The sequence below is a fragment of the Anarrhichthys ocellatus genome, unplaced genomic scaffold, assembly GCF_004355925.1.
Source record: "Anarrhichthys ocellatus isolate YVR2014 unplaced genomic scaffold, GSC_Weel_1.0 scaffold6, whole genome shotgun sequence".
Taxonomy (NCBI): Eukaryota; Metazoa; Chordata; class Actinopteri; order Perciformes; family Anarhichadidae; genus Anarrhichthys; species Anarrhichthys ocellatus.
This window is the reverse complement of record NW_022280036.1, coordinates 14,879,673-14,898,244: the sequence shown is the minus strand read 5'-3', so window position 1 is coordinate 14,898,244 and position 18,572 is coordinate 14,879,673. Positions and strand designations below refer to the sequence as shown.

The following is an 18,572-nucleotide window of genomic DNA, read 5'->3' as shown; positions in this document are numbered from 1 at the left end:
GCTTTACAAATGAAAAAGTCAATGCAACAATAAGAAGACAGGCTTTGAATGATAAATAAGTAGCTGACTTCACACATTAAGTTCACAACACAGATTTTAGTCAGGTTATAAGAGGGATATTGCTTTTTCAATTTGGATTGTTACCATGTACCAACTCTAACTTTTTGTTTTAAATAATGTTTACTTTTTGGGTGCTTGCAGTTGCCTTATGACTAAAATAGTCTTTTATTCATAAAGCCATTGAAAGGCTGAATCTCTTAATGAAATACAGAGCCTTGAACACACTAGTAGAACCGCACTTTATTTGTTTTCTGCGTTGTCGCAGAGTAGAGTAGTCCCCCTCCCCCCCAGGCAAACACTGTTACCTCTGTCAGCACATTACTACTGGTTGCACTGTAGGCGCTGTCAGCACCGTTAGCTGTGAGACGCCGGCTCGCCTTTGCCAGCGGAAGTTGCTGTTATTCTGGAAACCGTTGCAGGAAGTCGTGAGTTTTATTCTGACAAGCTTGACGCTGGTCCTGGTCCCACAGCCACTGCCCCTCGCGCCGGAGTCCCGTTATCTGCCAGTTAAATGTTGTGAGTTTGAAACATCGTCCAGGGATGAAACGACAGACAAAAGAAGACGAAGTTCATCAGAAAACTTTAATTAAATTCACCTACAGGAGTTGGAAAATGTTTTTGGTTCCGAAGTGGTGGATTTTCATCGTCTGTGTGTCAGGTAAGAGAAGACGAGCAGGGAAAGATTGAACCACCTCGGTGCAAAGTGGTGTAACAGGTTGTTTAACTCAGATTTAAGTTTGGAGTAACCACTGAGATAGCGTCACTTTAACGACGCTAACTACACTGATTGAACATGTGCAGAAATAATGAAGCTTTTAGACTTAACTTTTTCCCATATTAATTACATTTTATAAGCCAAACTTCAGTTTTCCTTCCTTGGCACATGAAGAACATGTATATTATGCACACGCTGCAATGTTTTACGCAGGGAAGTATTAAAGTGCGTTAATATAGCGCGGTGCTTTGTGGTCCTCTGTGCTCGTAGTGCTGCGGTCAGTCATGTGTGGATGATCCGACCAGAAGCTTTGGGGCTCGTGGATTAGGAGGTCCAACTTCTGACAGATTTAACTCATGATTTAGATAATTAGGCCTCTCAGAGAAATGACAGGTTACCACTTCATTTAGTCTAACAAAAGACCTTAAAAACATGTAAGGAAAATGTAGGGATGCAACTAACGATTCTTTTTTATTGTTGATTATTATTTTCGATAAATCCTAATTGATTGTTTGGTCCAAAAATAGTTTGAAAATGGTGAAAAATGTTGATCAGTGTGTCCCAAAGCCCAAGATGAGTTGTGTCCACGTCTCAGATTACCGTTATAGAGGAGTAACGTTAAAGAAACCAGAAAATATTCACAATATTAAGTTATTATTAGTTAGTATAAGTTTTTTTTTCTAAAATAATTACTCAAGCCAATTACTCAATTATTAGAATAGTTGGTGATTGATTTAATAGTTTACAACTAATTGATTCATCTTTGTTGCTCTAGAAAAATCATGAAACAGTAAAAATGTAACACCTTGATGAGAAATGTCCTTACAGCAGCACAAGAGTGGTTGGAACAAAATACAGACAAGTAAAAATACACAGGTGCATAAATACAGTGTATGTGAAAAAACAATCAATAATGTGGCTTCCTACTCGTTGAATAACATACTAGTCAACAACGAATCAGCAAAAATGTTGCTAATGATTAATCATCCAGGAGCGTTTTTTTACACAAAATGGCTAAAACGTACAGACAAAACAAGACGATTTATACATATATATATATAATATATATAATAACTAAATACAAGATACAAATACAACAGGTGCAGTAGCTACAGTTAGTACTACAGAAGCTCAATGAAGGAAGACTACGCATATGGGCTCATTGTTGTGAGTATGATGATGAGTGTCTTTTAGCACTGTAGTAGGACTACGTGCAATGCTTTCTTAAAGGCACATTACATGTTTATCTCCATTAAAAGGACCGTGTAATGACAAATCAGTGAAACAGCATGCATGCAGATTCCTCTCTGTAACAAGTTTAAAGAAGTTATTCTCCCCACGTGAATTCAGACAAATCAATACTTTAATACACTCAAGTCTCAAGCATTCTCAGCAAAAGTCCACTGTCCAATATGACAGCAGTGGCTGTTTTAGCCCTCCTCCTCCTGCCTTCATGTTCTCCTCTGGAGGTGGCTTCCTCTGAAAACTAATAAAGGCTGGATCGCCCCCTCAGCCTGTGATCCCAGGAAGACCAACCTCCTGGCCTTATTTTTTGTTCCACTTCTCAGAAGTCAGAGAAACAAAATCCTTGAGGAATTTATGTTCGAGTCAGTTTGATTCGTCTTGGTCAGAATTGCTTATTTTTCCCCCCCTAAATCCACAAAACTCCAGCCAAGCTTTTACTGTGAAACCAACTTTAGATACACACGCACTTACAGATACCATTATTCACTGGTAAGAAGAATAAAACAACAAACTATCAGGCAAGGTGTGAACGAAAGTATCAAGAGGCTTTAAATATTTAAGCATCAAACTTGACAGTTTTTAAAATGTCTTTGTAAACTGACCTCAGAGTAGCTGAATCAGCAAACATCTGGAAGGGGAGATTCATGGTCTGTCTGATTTGCTTTAACGTCTGACTCGTGTTTTATTAGTTGCTCTTTGACGTTTTTCCCCTTTGAGAACTGCGTGTTCATGGTGTTTAGTTGTAATGACCTGGGTTTTGTATTTTACTGTCAATGAGATTGCTTTGGGTATAAGAACTTAGAGGTTACCGTTGATCTTACTCATAAAAAGACACGCGTAGAAATGTTCAGTTTTTGTTAAAAGGGCTGCAACTTATGACTATTTTCATTATTGAGTTGTTGTATGCAATATAATCAATAATGATAATAATTAATGAAGTCAAAACAGAGAAAAGCACCAGATTCTCACATCTGAGAAGGTAGAACCAGCTGTGTTTGGTATTTTTGCTTTGTAAATTACTTTAATGATCAATCAGTTGTCAGTTATAAGTTGTTGTTGATTCATTTTCTGTTGATCAACTAATAGATCAATGGGCAAATCATTTGGGCACCAGCTAGAAACTCTGTTTGGGCCTGTGATGGTTTTAATAGAAAAGGTGTCGGTGTGTGAAAGTCTGTAGAAAGCCAAGAACAAGTCGTCTCGGTAAACGTAACACTGTGCTTGATGTAGCCTGTTGGTGTTTTCTGATGAAATGCATCAGTTCTTTAAAAACAGGGGGAGGGTGTGTAGTTAGTAGAAATAAAACAAAAGTCTTTCAACAGGCCTGGTCTGGATTAAGTGAAGCAGCTCATCCCTGTTCACTGGTCCAGCTCAGTCTCACCTCCCACTGCTCAGCCTGCGAGACACACACAGATGTTTCTGGGTGTGTGTGTGTGTGTGTTGTGGGGGGTGGTCACTTGGTCACCCCTCTAGTGTGTGTTGCTGTTGAACTACCGAGTTGGAGCTCCTGGTCATCATGTGACCCAGAGTCAACTCACCTCACAGTCGGATTTCACCGAGCAGAAGCAACTCAAAGGACCTCTCCTCGTTTTCTGATCTTATACTTAACTTGCCAAACTGCACAATGATTCATTTCATTCTGGCTGAACGAAAAAAAAAAAAAAAGAGTGATCATCCTAAAATACTCCGTGATGCAATGAGGGGAGCGTGTTATTTGTCTGATATTTTTAAAGTGGGCGAACAGGAACAGGTGTCTCCTTAAACATCTTAAGCATCTGAATCATTGTGTGCTGCTGTGTGCTGTAGTCGTCCTTAAATCCCCTTCATTACACACTCCCAGTCACTACTTAAACCTGTTTTGGCTGCCAGATCTGTTGAGTGTTTGTGTAAGCCAGCAGTTTTCAAAGTCTGACACTGCGCCGCCCCCAACAGCAAACTGGTACCATTAAAAATATGTCAAATGAGCTATTCACAGATCCTGTTTGCAATCATTCAGTATGACTTTTAACGAAGTGAAAGTAACGATTCATCATCTGGACTTGTTTTTCTTTCACACTTTACTGATCCTTCTTCATTATGTCCTCGTCCTCCCACAGGCGTCCTCCCTCCCCGTTGCTCGGGGGTCAATGTGTTTGTGAGAGATGAGAAGAAGTATGCCGTGCTGTTCCAGTCCGTGGTTCTGCCGTGCCAGTACAACAGCGTGTCCACCCAGACGCCCGTGGTGCAGTGGGTCTACAAGTCGTACTGTCGGGACCGCACGCGGGATTCATTCAACTTCCCCGACAGCCTGAGCGGAGGCCAGGGAGGCGGTGGGCTGATGGGCGGAACCAGAGGAGCCGCCGGAGGCTACGAGACGGGGATGACGGCGAGCTACCTGGACTGCGCCGACAGCAGCCGGACGGTCCGAACCGTGGCCTCCATCTCTGGATCCTCAATCACGCTGTCAGAGTACTACAAGAGCAGAGACATCTCCATCATCAACAGTAAGACTCATGTGGTACTAGCCTTCATCTCTGGTTCTGTGTCTCTGATGCTCATGGTGAAAATGATCTTCTTTTCAAATCACACAGCAGCTGTGAGGCCAAAGGCAGAACTTCAGCTCACCAGCTTTAGATGGAATTTGACTTCATCCGCTGGCAGTGTGCAACTTGTGCTGGAGAATTATTTTTACGTCAAGACGTGAAACAGATTGCCGCTCATGAAAAATGTTGTAAAATACACAAATAGAATTAAGCAAAGAAGAGACACGTATAAAAAGAAAGCAGCGCTTTAACACACACTCAAAAGCACTTTCTTAGTTTTCGTTTAAAGGTTTGGTTAAAGAAAGCAGCCTCTCTGGTACAGTTGATCAGGTCGATTCTGAGAGAAGAAAAAGTGCCAACGTTTTTCCAAATTCACTTGTGAGCTGGGAAACTTGTTTGGCAATTCAACCACAGCAGCCCTGCATACAGGGCACTAGTGTTATCAGTTAATGGTTAGTGATGGGGATGGCTATCGGTCAGAAAAATTAATCTAAATTAGCTTCCACAGTAGGCTACCATTGCAGATATATACACAAAAAGTACAAAAACACCTGAAAATATGTTTGACCTAATTTAAACCATTACAGAGTTTATCTACCTGTGAAAAATAATGTTTATTTTGCAAATGCTCAGTACTTATCTATATTTTTAAATTCTATTTATAATAAAGACAGTGGTTTAAACAATATTGCACCAGTTTATGACAGATCAACAACCGTTATTCATGCTCATGCCATCCCCCCTGTCCTCAGCTCTACATTCTCTTACCCTCTCACCATCATGATATTTAAGGATCATCTAAGGGACACTGCTGTGCATGTTCGCATGTGTGTGTGCGTGTGTGTGCGTGTGTGTGTGCTTCTTGTTGAACACAGAGAGGTAGCCTTGTTTGCAGGCCTCAGATTTATGGAGCTCTTACTCTGGTTGAAGAATCGACCTTCTCTTCACCAGCCAGGAACAACACGGACAAAAGAGATGGTTTTCACGCTGTCCTCTCATTCATCCCGACCTCCCTCTCCTTCCCTCTGATGTACTTCAATGGCCCGCTTTCATTTTCACTCTGTAGATCTTTGCACATCAGACCCTCCACACACACTCTTTATCTTTTCTCTTTCTCTGTCCCGCTCAGCCTCCTGTCCTGAAACAGGTCGGCACAGCGATGTTGTAAAACAAAAAGAAAAGTGAACGCTTTGAGATTGTTGCCTTTTAGAGATGCCCGTTCATCCAGGCTCATGTAATCCTATTCAGCATCACAAGGAGTCTGTCCCAGCATGCACTGGGCAGCGGGTGTTCTGTTAATCACATGGCTAACACAGTCAAACCAACACACTGACTTGCACTTCCAGTCACAGTGGTGAGGTCTGGTCAGCTTGTCTCTCCTCCCCCTTCCTTAGCTAACAGGAAAAGGAAGGGAACTATACAACCCTGTTTCCTGTCTGCTGTTTTACATGTCTGACCCCCTCACAATACAGTCAGCGGTATTTCCGGTATTGTCTTCTTTGTGGGATGCTCGGCCCAAAATATATTTGTATTGTTTTTTGAGTGACATGGAATAACGTTTCTTTGAAAATGTCCCTTCCACAATGAGAAAAACATGAGAAATGAATTGTAGTTTCATGCATTATCGTAAGCTGTCATAAATACATACTATCTGGCCAAAGGTATGCGGGCACCATTGTTTTTTAGTGTTCAGGCTAGTCTGGTTTTCTGAACTTGACTGGCCTGCACAGATCCCTGACCTCAACCCCGTCCCGCCCCTCTGGGAGGAATAGCACCGCCGGCTGTGAGCCAGACCGGACCACCTGAAATCAGAGTTGGATGCTGCCGATGCTCTAGTGGCTGAGAGGGAGCAAATCCCAGCTCACAGCTTCCAAAGCCTTGTGGAAAGTGTTTCTGGAAGAGTGAAGGGAGTTTCATAGCAGCAGATTAATGCTTCTGGTTTTGGAATGAGATGTTCCGCAATCATGTGGGTTGCCACATGAATTATGAATTGAGGGGTTGAGGTTTAAGCATTTTAATCTGAATCGAGTATCAGTTTGGCTCTTTAATTAAACTTCTCAGTGAACCGACCTTTTGTGTTCCACTTTCTAAAGTTGCTAAGAGTATAAATACCTAAAAACTAAAAAGATCCAATAAAGATCAGTCGGTTGAGAAGAGGGAAACAGCTTTGAGTGGCAGGCTAATTAATGGTCACAACTTGTAGCTGAAAATGAGGTCCGGTTGAACTTCATTTATCATCAAAGAAATGTTTGGGCCAAAGACGTGGATTAAATATGCATTTAGGAGGACTTTGTTGCACATCTTTAACCTCTTCCCTTTTCTCTCAGAGGCAGACCTGCGCATGGGAGAGGTCCAGTGGGGAGACAGTGGAGTCTACATCTGCAAAGTGGTGATATCGGATGATTTAGAGGGTCGGAGCGAAGCCTCCGTGGAGCTGCTGGTTCTTGGTAAGCTGCCACTACTTTCCCAGCATGCCTGTTGTGAAGGGTTTCAGCTTGGTAAGAACTTGGCCACACCTCTCCGTGAATATTGCCTTTATGTCTCATTGACATCCATTAAAATGTGTTTCCAGGACCGGTGTGAGCAGACTGAATGAAACAATGTGTTATTAAGTCATTGACTCTAGTGGTGTCCCATCCCAACTCATGTCCAATCCTTTGCATGTAATTAAATCATGGACACAAAAAATTGAATTCTGCTGTTACATAACACCGCCTTTAAAAAGCCGACCTATTCATCACCGACGGCACAATACAGGCTCATTAATGAGCTGATTTACGACAAACGGTGGCACTTCTAGGGGAGTCTGTTAATCTGTGACCACAGCAACTGCATTCCCTCATACTGTATGTCAGCGTATACACAACGTTTTTATTAAACGTTGTGACTGCAGGACAGTTATCGCTTGTACTGAGTCTTTGACACGCCACTTAATCCTGTGTTTGTGTGTGTATTTGTGTATGCAGGTGTGTGTGTAGAAGTATCTGTACAGTGACGGTGTACTCGTCTACGTTCGGTTACAAATGTTCCCAGAGCAACGGCTGAGAAGCGATGTGGCTCTTGCTGCTCCAATTCACTCTGAGGCTGAACTTTTGTTTGGCTGGCACACAGAGACTTATGTGTATGCACACAAGACACACACACACACACACACAGAAATACACACATAAGTACTCGACGATAAGCTTTTACAGTTTGCAAAGACTTGAGCCCATTCTGTGAAATGTTGGGTCCTGGTAGGATACTATGTGACAGATAATGCTACCGGCAAATGAAGATGACGTGATTTTCCCGGATGCCCTTTGCAGTCTTTAACCTGAACCCAGAGACTCTAAATCTTCCACAGAGCTGAGATGTTGTATTTCCTGGTCTTGGTGTAGCTAATATGGCATGTGAGGCACTTGTGTTTCCATAACAACAGTTGGGGCCACCGCGACTGGCTCGGGCGTCTTTTGTCTTTTTTTTTTTTTTTTTTAGAGAATGGCTTCACAGCAAAGAAGGGAGGAAAGATTTAATGACGTGGAGGAGGGACAGCAGAACACAGTGATACAAAAGATGGAGGGTGACACCAAGTGAGACACTCGGCTGATTGACTGACAACTCCCTTTTTACTCCCATTGACCTTTTTCGTGGCTCTGAAGCTATTTGCTAATGAATCAAAACTTTGACAAAACATTGAAATGTGCACGAGGCAGGAAATGTACCACGTGCAAAGTGTTCCTCGATAAAAGATTGAACCTTTTCATGCATGGTGTTAAGTGGACGAATATTCCCCAAAACCTTTTAAAGCATTCAAGTATCATTGTATCCAACCTATAGCCCAACAGGTACTGGACTTAAGAGGCCCATAACAATATATGGGAGCTTAAAAACATAATTAGCAATATATCTTCCGATAGGAATCTTTTTAACAGAAACACAAACAATCTTGATGCAGATTCCTGATATTTGTTGTTAATTTAGAAAATATTTTGATAAAGATACGATACCAAGATATGAACTTGTTAGTCCTCTCTGGTGGACAAACTCCTGAGCCCTGTTCCAAAGCTTATGAACAATAAATGGGTCACAAGTCATGTGTAAGCTGGACACGACCTGTTTGTAGTGTTGCTTTGAACAATTACGGAAACTTACCTATGATTTGGTTTCTGCATCTGCATGTGTGTGCGTGGTGTGTGTTTTTTAATATACAGCGTCTCTATAAAACTCTCAGCAAGTAGGCTCACCTTCCCTTTACAGTGTATTCCCATAGGAGGAGTATAAGTGTATAAATACCTCCCGTGTGGATAAACACATGGAAAAACAAGCAAACCCAAAGTGTTTGAAAGTAAACCTTGGTGAATCATCAGCCTGCAGTCAAATTTGCGTGTGAGTGGGAACTTCACAACTGAGCTGCCAGTAAAAAAACAACAGATTCAAAAATTTGAGGTGCTTTTAAATGCACATAATGCAAACTTCAGCTGCTTCTCATTAAACTTAAGAGGGTTTCTTTCTGTTTTCAAATCCAGCAAAGAACACATTTAGCCTTCCAGAAAGATACTAAGAGAGGTATGTGCACTGTCAGCCAGAGTGAGGCCAAGACAGTCCAGCCTGCTCTGGAGTCCTTCCTTTCTCCTGCTCGGCACCCCTTTCCTCCTCTCTGCCCCGATCACACCATCAACAGTAAAGCACCCGTATCTGCTCACATCACGCTTAATCTCTGGCTTTTGTTCACAAAGCTTCAACTTACGACGCGCACCGCTCTCATGGACCGATGCACCCAAAGCAGAACACATTTTTGCACCAGCTTGTGACACGGTCATTCAGACTTCTGCTGACCGACCTTGTGTGGAGTCCCATAAAGCATGTGTTAAAATACAAAAAAACTAAAGGAGAAAGACAAAACACCAGCAAGTACCAGGAACAACAACAGGTGGTGATGTTTTTTTAAGGATATTTAAAAATGTGTTCATTTGAAACAAGTATTTACGTGTAGAAGTCAGTCAATCTCACAATATAGATAGAAAGCCAATACATCGGCCTCAGCAGGTCATGACGTACACTGTCAGAGATTTTAAAAACTTCAGTTTATTATGTCAATTTTATTTCCAAATGAATAACTATGCAGTCAAACATTGAAATATAAAAATCTTTGCCATGGTCTCCCTATCAAAGCCTCATTGGAGCTGTAGTTAAATAAATAGTTTGACATTTTATGAGATATATTGGAAATATGAGTTTTGTCGTCAATGTGAGCCAAGAGTCCCACACATAGCCCTCTATAAAACGGATGTTTTTAATCTTTAGAATCACTTAGTGTTTAAATGTAAGTATTCATTCCTGTAGTAAATATCAGTAATTAAACACAATACTGACAGAAAACTAGTATGATGAAAAAACACATTTAGTTGTATAAGCTAATATGGAGGTGGCGTGCAACTCCAGCTGTCTACAGCAACTTTCTTGAGTTGATCAGCGGGTTTGGTTTGTCAAAGTAGGGATCTTTGTAAGGGAGCGAATGAATGACCTTAAGGTGCTCCAGATCTCATCACGGAGCCACGACCCTCTCTTCAAGTCAGGGAAAAGGTTTCAGGAACAAAAGGTTTCTCTGCGGTCTGTTTGCTGGCTCTGGACGTGAGGAATGTTCCCACCTGTGCTTTTTGCAGCTCTGCATGTAACATTACTCACAGCTCCTGCCTACTTGTCATGGTATCTTCACGAGGATGATTGCTGTTCCAGTCTGTCTTCTCACCAGACCTCAGATTACCTCACAGGTTCATGAACCAGATGGTCGACCTGCTTATCAGTTTCTCTGTCTGCAGACTTTCTGGAACAAGACCAGAGTGTCCTCTGGTGCATGCTGCTGTTGTCCTCTCTTTATCTTTCTCTGGATGTCCCTCTGGTTTTTGTCTCGCTTCTCTCCTCATGCATGCTGCTCCTGCAACAACTTTCTTTGAATCAGTCATTTATATCACTCATTCCCTCTCTCCTCCTCCTCCTCCTCCTCCTCCTCTCCTCTCCTCTCCTGTTGTCACCTCTGCTCTGTCTCTCTCCAGGTTTCTCAGGCGTGCCTGAAGATCTGCTGCCAGACTTTGACTTGAAGATTATGCCAGGTAGGGGCATAATGTGTTCCTTCCATTCATGCTAACCCTACTAACTGCTCTAACCCTGGCTGTAGGAACCATTTTGGGTGGTGGTGCAGGCTTTTGGGATGGCTTTTTGCACACGGTATAAGAAATGTAGAAGGAGACTTGATCTGATAAGATGGAGGCCAATAACATTTTTCCACCATGTTAAATGGTTCCTATGCTAACAGCTCTGATACTATCTAACCTGTTCCCCTCTCAAGTTAGTTAATAATGCAACAGGTGTTTATTATTCAGCTACGAGAAGGATTTGACAGACTTCACAGCCGTTTTTGACCCAACGGTCAGTTCCACACCCGTCAGATAATGAGCCAGCCGTCGCTCCCACTACGATGAGCTGTGCTTGAAAACAGCTATTATGATCATTAAAGTTATTTATGGTTGTGGTTCGGGTGTCATCCCACATCATTTGGACACCACCCAGTAAAAAACAACCCCGCAGTGATCAAGAGGGAGGGAGGTTTGTTTATGTCACGTCAAATTCCTGTAATACACATTTCATTATCACAGAGTTTGTGGGGAAACGATGCATGAATTGTGTGCAAGTAACTCCCAAATTAACATGGTATGAGTCAGTCAGCCAGAATGGTTAGTGCAAGCTTATCTCTGGTCTTAGTGTTGCATTAGTATGCGCTGTTGTCCACATCGACTCCCACAGTGCTCTAAGACGTGTGTGTGTGTGTGTGTGTGTGTGTGTGTGTGTGTGTGTGTGTGTGTGTGTGTGTAGGGGTCATAATAGTTGCAAATGAGATCACATTACAAGCTAATTTGTTGTCCCAGCAAAATCTTCAGTATCTTCCAGAGCGGTATAAACCGTGCCTTTCCTTCCTGTTAGAAAAATCTGGTTTCCTGTGTGTGTGTGTGTGTGTGTGTGTGTGTGTGTGTGTGTGTGCGTGTGTGTGCATGCGTGTGTGTGTGTATGTGTGTTTATAGAGACAATGTCGTCCTTGGTTTTACATTGTTAAAGATTTCCTTATCTGCCCTCTCCTTCCCTTTCCTTTGCTTTGTCTGTATAGACAGATACATGTAGTTTATCTGTGCTACTTGCTGTATCACTCACTTCAGCGCTCCAATACTCAAGCACTGTGTGTAAAATCATCTTACTTTAAGTGGGAACTCATATTCTGGTTAAGATTGACTGTTTTCTGATTTGTTAAAAAACTTTTACTTCCTGGAAAACAAGAAAAAGTAAATAAAAACTTCCAATAATAGAAGACACATTTTTCAACAATCCAGCTGCTTCTCCCTTAAGATGTCCCGTAGCTCTACAGGAAGGATTCCTCACTGTGTTGGCCACTAGCTTTTTGCATTTCTTTTGTGTTGTGTTGTTGTTGTTGTTGTTGTTTTCATTGTGATTAATCTATTTAATTCTCAAGCAAAACAACAATAAAAGTGTATCAGGAAATCTATTGTAGTTTTACATTTTGGCATTGGCATCTTTTTTTCTTTAGAAATGTAACGATGAGACATTCTCAAAATAAGGTTAAAATAGTATACAGTGTGCAATTAATTGGGTTCAGTCAGTGTAAACATGGAGCCGGTACAGAGGGAAAGCAGGAAGTATACTGCTAATTTACAGACAGATTTAAAGTGAACCCCCACAGCTTGTACACCAGTCCCACGTCATTGGAAGTGAGTACACAGTGGTCTGATCAAATGAAACTGTTCCTCTGTCGATGTGAGCTTGAATGCAGGATTCTGGGTTGTGTGTACTTGCAGAGTGGGTGTTCGTGTCGGCCGTGGCACTGGGCAGTGTCTTATTCCTGCTGTTGGTTGGGGTTTGTTGGTGTCAGTGTTGTCCTCACTCCTGCTGCTGCTACGTCAGCTGCTGGTGCTGCCCTGACACATGCTGCTGCCCAAGACACCGTGAGTATAAACACACACACAGAGGTGCAAAAGTGACCTGACAGTACTGACACTGTTTGAACGAAGTATGTTTTTCTGAGTCTGAATGGGTGTCGCCTGTTGCTTTTGCAGTATACGAGGCAGGTAAAGGTATAAAGACGGGCACCTCGACACCTGCCTACCCTCCATACTTTGTCACTGGTGTCCCCACGATGGTCCCCATCGCTCCCCCTTCTCTGGTGGACAAGATGTCTTCCGTCCCCCCTTCGGATGGAAGCCTACTCACAGCAGGTGAGGTCTTACCTAAGATATTATCAGTGTTTGTTTGTTCTTTTACCTCATTAATTATCCCAGAGTTTATTCTGAAATTGAAAATATTTGCTGGGAGTTGAATAATCTACAAGATAAACTTCATTTGAAAACGCTGCCTTCGTATCAGACTGCATTAAAAATAGGTTTTATGAGGAATTGTTTCTTTCAGTTTTATTTTCTCTATATGTGAATATTGAATGTTGAATTTGTTTTCTCGTGTGACTTTGTGTTATCTGTGTTATTCTGTAATTTTGCACAGAAGCAATAGTAATTGAATACTATAGAACAAAAGCAAAAGCACGAGTGTGGTCCTCAATCCACAATGAACAAACACGCACAGTCAAACAGAAGTTATCCATGCTGATGGCTCAAGTGTGTATCTCCAGTGGCGATGCATGCTGTAGGGGTTCCCTACCGCGTGCCTTCGCCTCAGGATCAGGACTCTCTCAGGGTGCTTCAGTATGTAGAGAAACAACTGGCTCACTTCAACCCTGCCAGGTCCATGAGCCCCCAGTGTAAGCTACACAAACCCATCCTGTGGATTCACTCTCTGAAAATGCTGTCAGCATCTTCTATAGCATGTTGATGCATGCGTCTTTTTGGCTTTTTGTTCCCTTTTGTTCCCTTGAGCTTGCCTTGGCATGTCTCTCTGCATCTCTGCACCAGCATTCTGCGCTCTGAATTTCCTGTAGTTGAGATGTGCGTAGTAGCAGGTGTGCATGGCTTACCTGAAATAATATGTTTTCATAATTCTCCCACCAACACCGTGTAATCGCTTGCAGACCTCGACTCTGACTTTCTTCTTCTGTAATGTCTTTGTTTTTGTATTTGTTTCTCTCAAATTCTGTGCTTCCATAAAGAGGGATTCTCAGTTTATTTGTTTGCCTGTTCAGTTGTTCTTCTTCATCTAACCATGCCCTCATTTGGACCTGTCCAGCCTGTAGCCTGTCCGAGCTGAGCTCCCTCCACGAGAGAGATAACGGCTTCCGCCAAACATACCGGAACGTCCAGAAGAAAGCTCTGCCTGCCATCCCTGACCACGACCCTCCGCCCGAGCCCCAACGATACCGCGAAAACCGCAGCCCAGAGCCGCAGCGTTACCGCGACAATCCCCCTTCACCCCAACGATATCGCGATGAATCCGACTCAGAGCCCCGCCGCTGCCAGGACGAGGATCTTCCTCCGCGGCGGAACAGCGACGAACCTCCGTCCTTCTCGCAGTCGCGCAGGCCTGGCCGAAATCAACGGCAACAGAATCACAGCGAGGAGGAAAACCACAACAGGTACAGATACTCTGTTTACTGATAACAGAAAACTGATGTCTTATATACAGTACATGACGTTTAAGCAATCAACTAACTGGAGAAATCCAACTGTAACCCATTTACTCAAGCAGTGACTGCATTTCAACATTTAAATAGACACAATACTCAGAAACCTGTTGACCTTCTCTTGCATCCGTTTCCCATGTCTCTCCCTGTTGGTCCTCTCTCGGCCTCGGGTTGTGTTTCACAGGTGGAACCCTCGTTCAGAACATCTGCATAGAAAGACGTACCGTACTGCCGGACGAACCTGCTCACTGGATGAGCTGGAGGAGTTTGCTGCTTCCTACAAGCAGAGGGGAGGCAGAGGGGAAGGGAAAAGGGAAGAGGAGAGGGGAGACTATGAGATGGAGCTTCGGGAGTTCAGTCGATACCCATCCTACCGCAATGGCCCGCCTCAGTATTATCACACGGATGAGAATGAGCTCGGAGACGACAGCGACCACGAAGATCATCCCAGACGGAACAAGAAAAGCGGACACAACATAAGCCCACTTCAGTCACCCAAAAAGAGGAGGGGCACTTGGGACAGCGAGCGCCCCGCTCCCCCTCCTCCCAGAATCAGTCCACCATCAACTTCTTCTCAAGAGAAGGACTACGACGGCACCTTCCTGAACAGCCTGCTGGATCGCAAGGCTAAGTTGCGAGGGGTCAGCCAGGGGAAGAGCGGGGCCCGGAGCGAGGAGGATTCAGACACGCCCTCGAAGGGCAGCTCGAAGAAGAGCAGCGGGGAATCTAGTCGGCACTGCAGCCACTCACCCAGTAACAGGCCCGAGGCCGACTCACTGCCTGCTTACTCAGACACGGAGCGAAGCAGGACTGACAGGCCATCTCCACGGCCGCTCCCTGCAAACGCTCGCTCCTCTCAGCCTCCTGCCCATCCCCTGCCCGGTCGCAGAGAGGAGCCCAAAGACAAGACCCGCAAAACGGTGAGCTCCATTTAAGCCTTTGAATTATTGGTTGGTTGGTAATGCTAATTTGCAGATCAACAGCAATGACTAGAGCTTGTGTAGCATCTTTTCTAGTTTTTGAAAATTAGCTATTGTTGTGTAAATGATGAAAACGTTAACACTGGGCTAACGGCAAAGTGTTTAACACTCAATGTTGTATTTCCTTGCTTCTAAGGGAGTTTTGGGGCATTTCCACCGAAATCGAGGCCCAAGAACCTTTTGAGAAACTCAGTAACTAAACCAGCATTTTGTCGAGAGGAACCAGGGATTGCATTTAGTTCCCGGCATCGGGGGTAGAACTTTTTGATTGTTTTGGAACTATATGCAGAAAAGTTCACATATTTAAAACCTGTAACATTTACTTTATCTAGTATGAGTGTGTCAAACTCATGTCATCATGTTGTCTTCCCCACACGGGGTCCCAGCTCTGAGAAACTCTTCAAAAGGTTTGTAGGCCTCCAATAAGTGTTGTTGTTGTGCCTTTGACAGGTCAGGTTCAGACGCTACTACAGTGAAAACTAGGTAGAATACTCTGTTCTGTATCCAACTACTCTCAATAACAATCTTAACTGGTTGTCTCCTCCCTCACAAACCTGGGTCAAAACGCTTTTCAACATCAAAGACTTGTACAACGTAAATGAATTGACCAGAGCCGTCTTTCAGGGGTTCCAATCAAATCTTCAAATAATTCGAAAAAACTGTTGAAATGCAATTTGTCCCAGGTTCATCATAATAACCGTGTTTGGCTAATGTTTACTATCTCTTAACTCTCTCATTCTACTGAAAAAGACGTGTTCATATTGGCGTGTAAACTCTCTGTCGTTGTGATAATCAATTTAATTTTTGTTTCCTCACCAGAGCACTCTTCTCAGCCGGGACTCCCTCATCGTCTGACGGACTGAAAGCCTCACAGACTGAGCACTTACGCTCTACAGGAGCTGCATGTCAAAAATTACTTTTATTGCAAATACATGCAATTGACTGTGCAGGAAAGCTGAATCAGCACGGATGAATGAAGAAGTGGACAACAGAGACACTCTTACTATTGAGACTGACACCGGGGTTTCTGCCTGTGACGTCGCCGAGTGATGAAGTCATCGCTGTTCGGTTTCTGTCACCGGCTGCCTCATATATATATCTCAGCTGGACTAACACTGAACTAGTGCAGGCTATGACCTGGACTCCCCCCCTCCCCCTAGCAGGACGCTGTTCATCTCCTCTCGTCCCTTTAGAAAAGACTAGTTTATGCTTCCAGCACAATGAGTGCATTCATTTCCACTTGATGAGATATCTGCTTTAAATAAGCACAGTTGCAGAAAAGGAGGTATATGACAACAGCATTATTGTAGAGGACATACTGTAGCTTCAGCTGGATAACAAAACACACTCTGTGTCGTTCAGCAGCACATTCAGGGACTAAAGTGCCTAATTCAGACAGCTTTCCCAAATTTGATTTGAATGTTAACTAAAGCTGGGAGTAGTGATATGATGTTTATCTACAGAGGGGATGGACAAAATAATGCAAACACACCATGGAAAAGGACTCTTACAGCTGCATTGAGCAGAAGCCCTATGAACATGCAACTCTGTCCCCGACTCACTGACTTAATGAGGAAGTCATCGGTCGGTCGAGTGCTGGAGTCTCTTCATTGGCCGTTGCTCTTTCGAATTGAATAGGCTGCAAATATTCTCTTAATTATTGACTCAAACATGGCTGAACCGTGTCACGTGATATGCTACTTCAGTACACTTTTAGAACAAATATTACTGGAACCACTGCAGAAAAATTCAATTGTCAATTTTGAATACCCAAGAATTGACATTATAGACACCCCTACTGACTATTCCTGCAACAATTTGGCCAAAATGTAGCACAATGACACGGTCAAGCCATATGCTAGCTTTGATGGTGGGCAACTTTAATGTTTTGCTTCAACCCGTCTCCAACTGCAGCTGTTTTTAGTTGTTGCTCTGAAAAACCCATTGTACATTACCTGCCCAGCACCAAAACAGCAGACGGACACTGAGAGTAGCCGGTGAACATAGCGGAGCATTTAGCAGCTGGAGAACCAGATACTTGTTGGGAGACAAACAGAGCTAAATGGAGAGTGAAATTCAACACAAACCCAACTCCATGAGAATGTTGCTGTGTAGCTGCTAGATGTCTAAATACAACAACTGTTTGCTAAAACGTTCGCCATAACAACTGTATAAGGTGATTTTTTTTATATATATATATTTTTGAAATGTTTTTAATTTTAACAGGTGTGTTTACAGCTTCTTCTACTGCCCCCATGTGGCCAAAATATCTATTAAAGGAGCAGAGGAATCTATTGGCAGAAATGTAATATAATATTTCAGTAATCAGTATGTTTTCTTTAGTGTATAAATCACCTGAAAATAAGAATCATTGTGTTTTTGTTACCTTAGAATGAGCCGTTTGTATCTACATACAAAGGTGTCCTCTTCACGGAGCCAGACGCCAGGTTTCTACGGTAGCTCAGAACGGACAAACCAAGCATTGGCTCTAGATCGGTCCATACAGGTGTTTGTGTTGGCCACCATAATTCTTCGAACACGCCTGGCACACGGGAGAAGTTTCAGATATGTTGCAATCTGTAACTTCACCGCTAGGTGTCGCCAACTCCTACAAACTGCACCTTTATTCTGTTACTTTACACGCAAATGTGTGTCCCCAAACTGTAGGAGTGCCAGTCAGCAGTATATTTGATAAGTTAATGGGAATCATTTTGAAATTCATGCAGTATATGCCATACAATGTAGTAAACGGAGGGTCTGGACTAATGCTACAGACTGACCCAATATGACCCACATTTGTTGCAGCGTAGTTACTTCATTATTACGTTCCTTATTCATGAAGCAGTAACATTGTTTTGTCTCCTCTCTGTTAAGTCTCTTCATCTTCTATTAAAACATGTTAGTTTGCACAAAGTAACTATTTTCTCCAAGGGACTAAAACCTGATAAAATGTTGTATGTTTTTGTAATTTGCCCGTCACAAGATTTCTTTTTTACTACAGTATGAAGACATTTTTATATGTAAACTGGACCTATTTCTGTGTGTGGTGTGATATGATCGATGTAATTTGTAAATGATTATGTTTGTTTAGGCTTTCCAGTGTGACTGTGTACATAAGATGAAGTGCCTCTGATTTGATAACTGTAATTCAGCCTTTTCTTTTATCACTGCTGAGTCAACAGCTAAACCAACACCTTCATACGTTATCGACAGTCACACAAACATATGCAGAACACACATTTGCCTGCTGATTTTTTACATCTTTTGTTCTAACATTACACCAAACAGTATTTTATTATTCCTGCCATCATGTTGTTGTTTTTTGAGAAAAGTCTTACCGTCAGTGTTTGTTTTCTTCCAACAGATTTTCTGCTGTCTGGTACTGACAACTGTGTGTGTGTGTGTGTGTGTGTGTGTGTGTGTGTGTGTGTGTGTGT

At 42.8% G+C, this 18,572-nt stretch overlaps 1 protein-coding gene across 4 annotated transcripts; it reads left to right on the top strand.

Annotated features, from left to right (window-relative positions):
• Positions 1-523: 523 nt before the first annotated feature.
• Positions 524-18,566, top strand: LOC116383079 (immunoglobulin-like domain-containing receptor 2). 4 transcript variants are annotated; one of them, XM_031846627.1, is made up of 11 exons: positions 524-718; positions 4,117-4,503; positions 6,870-6,989; positions 10,578-10,634; positions 12,387-12,533; positions 12,645-12,803; positions 13,211-13,339; positions 13,762-14,107; positions 14,340-15,075; positions 15,586-15,618; positions 15,955-18,566. In XM_031846627.1, exons 1-10 carry the CDS (start codon positions 601-603, stop codon positions 15,616-15,618), a joined length of 2,232 nt encoding a protein of 743 aa, XP_031702487.1. In that variant the 5' UTR covers positions 524-600; the 3' UTR covers positions 15,955-18,566. The 4 variants fall into 4 exon arrangements, with proteins under 4 accessions (XP_031702487.1, XP_031702486.1, XP_031702488.1 ...); XM_031846626.1 differs by lacking the exon at positions 15,586-15,618; XM_031846628.1 differs by lacking the exons at positions 10,578-10,634; positions 15,586-15,618.
• The last annotated feature ends 6 nt before the right edge of the window (positions 18,567-18,572 follow it).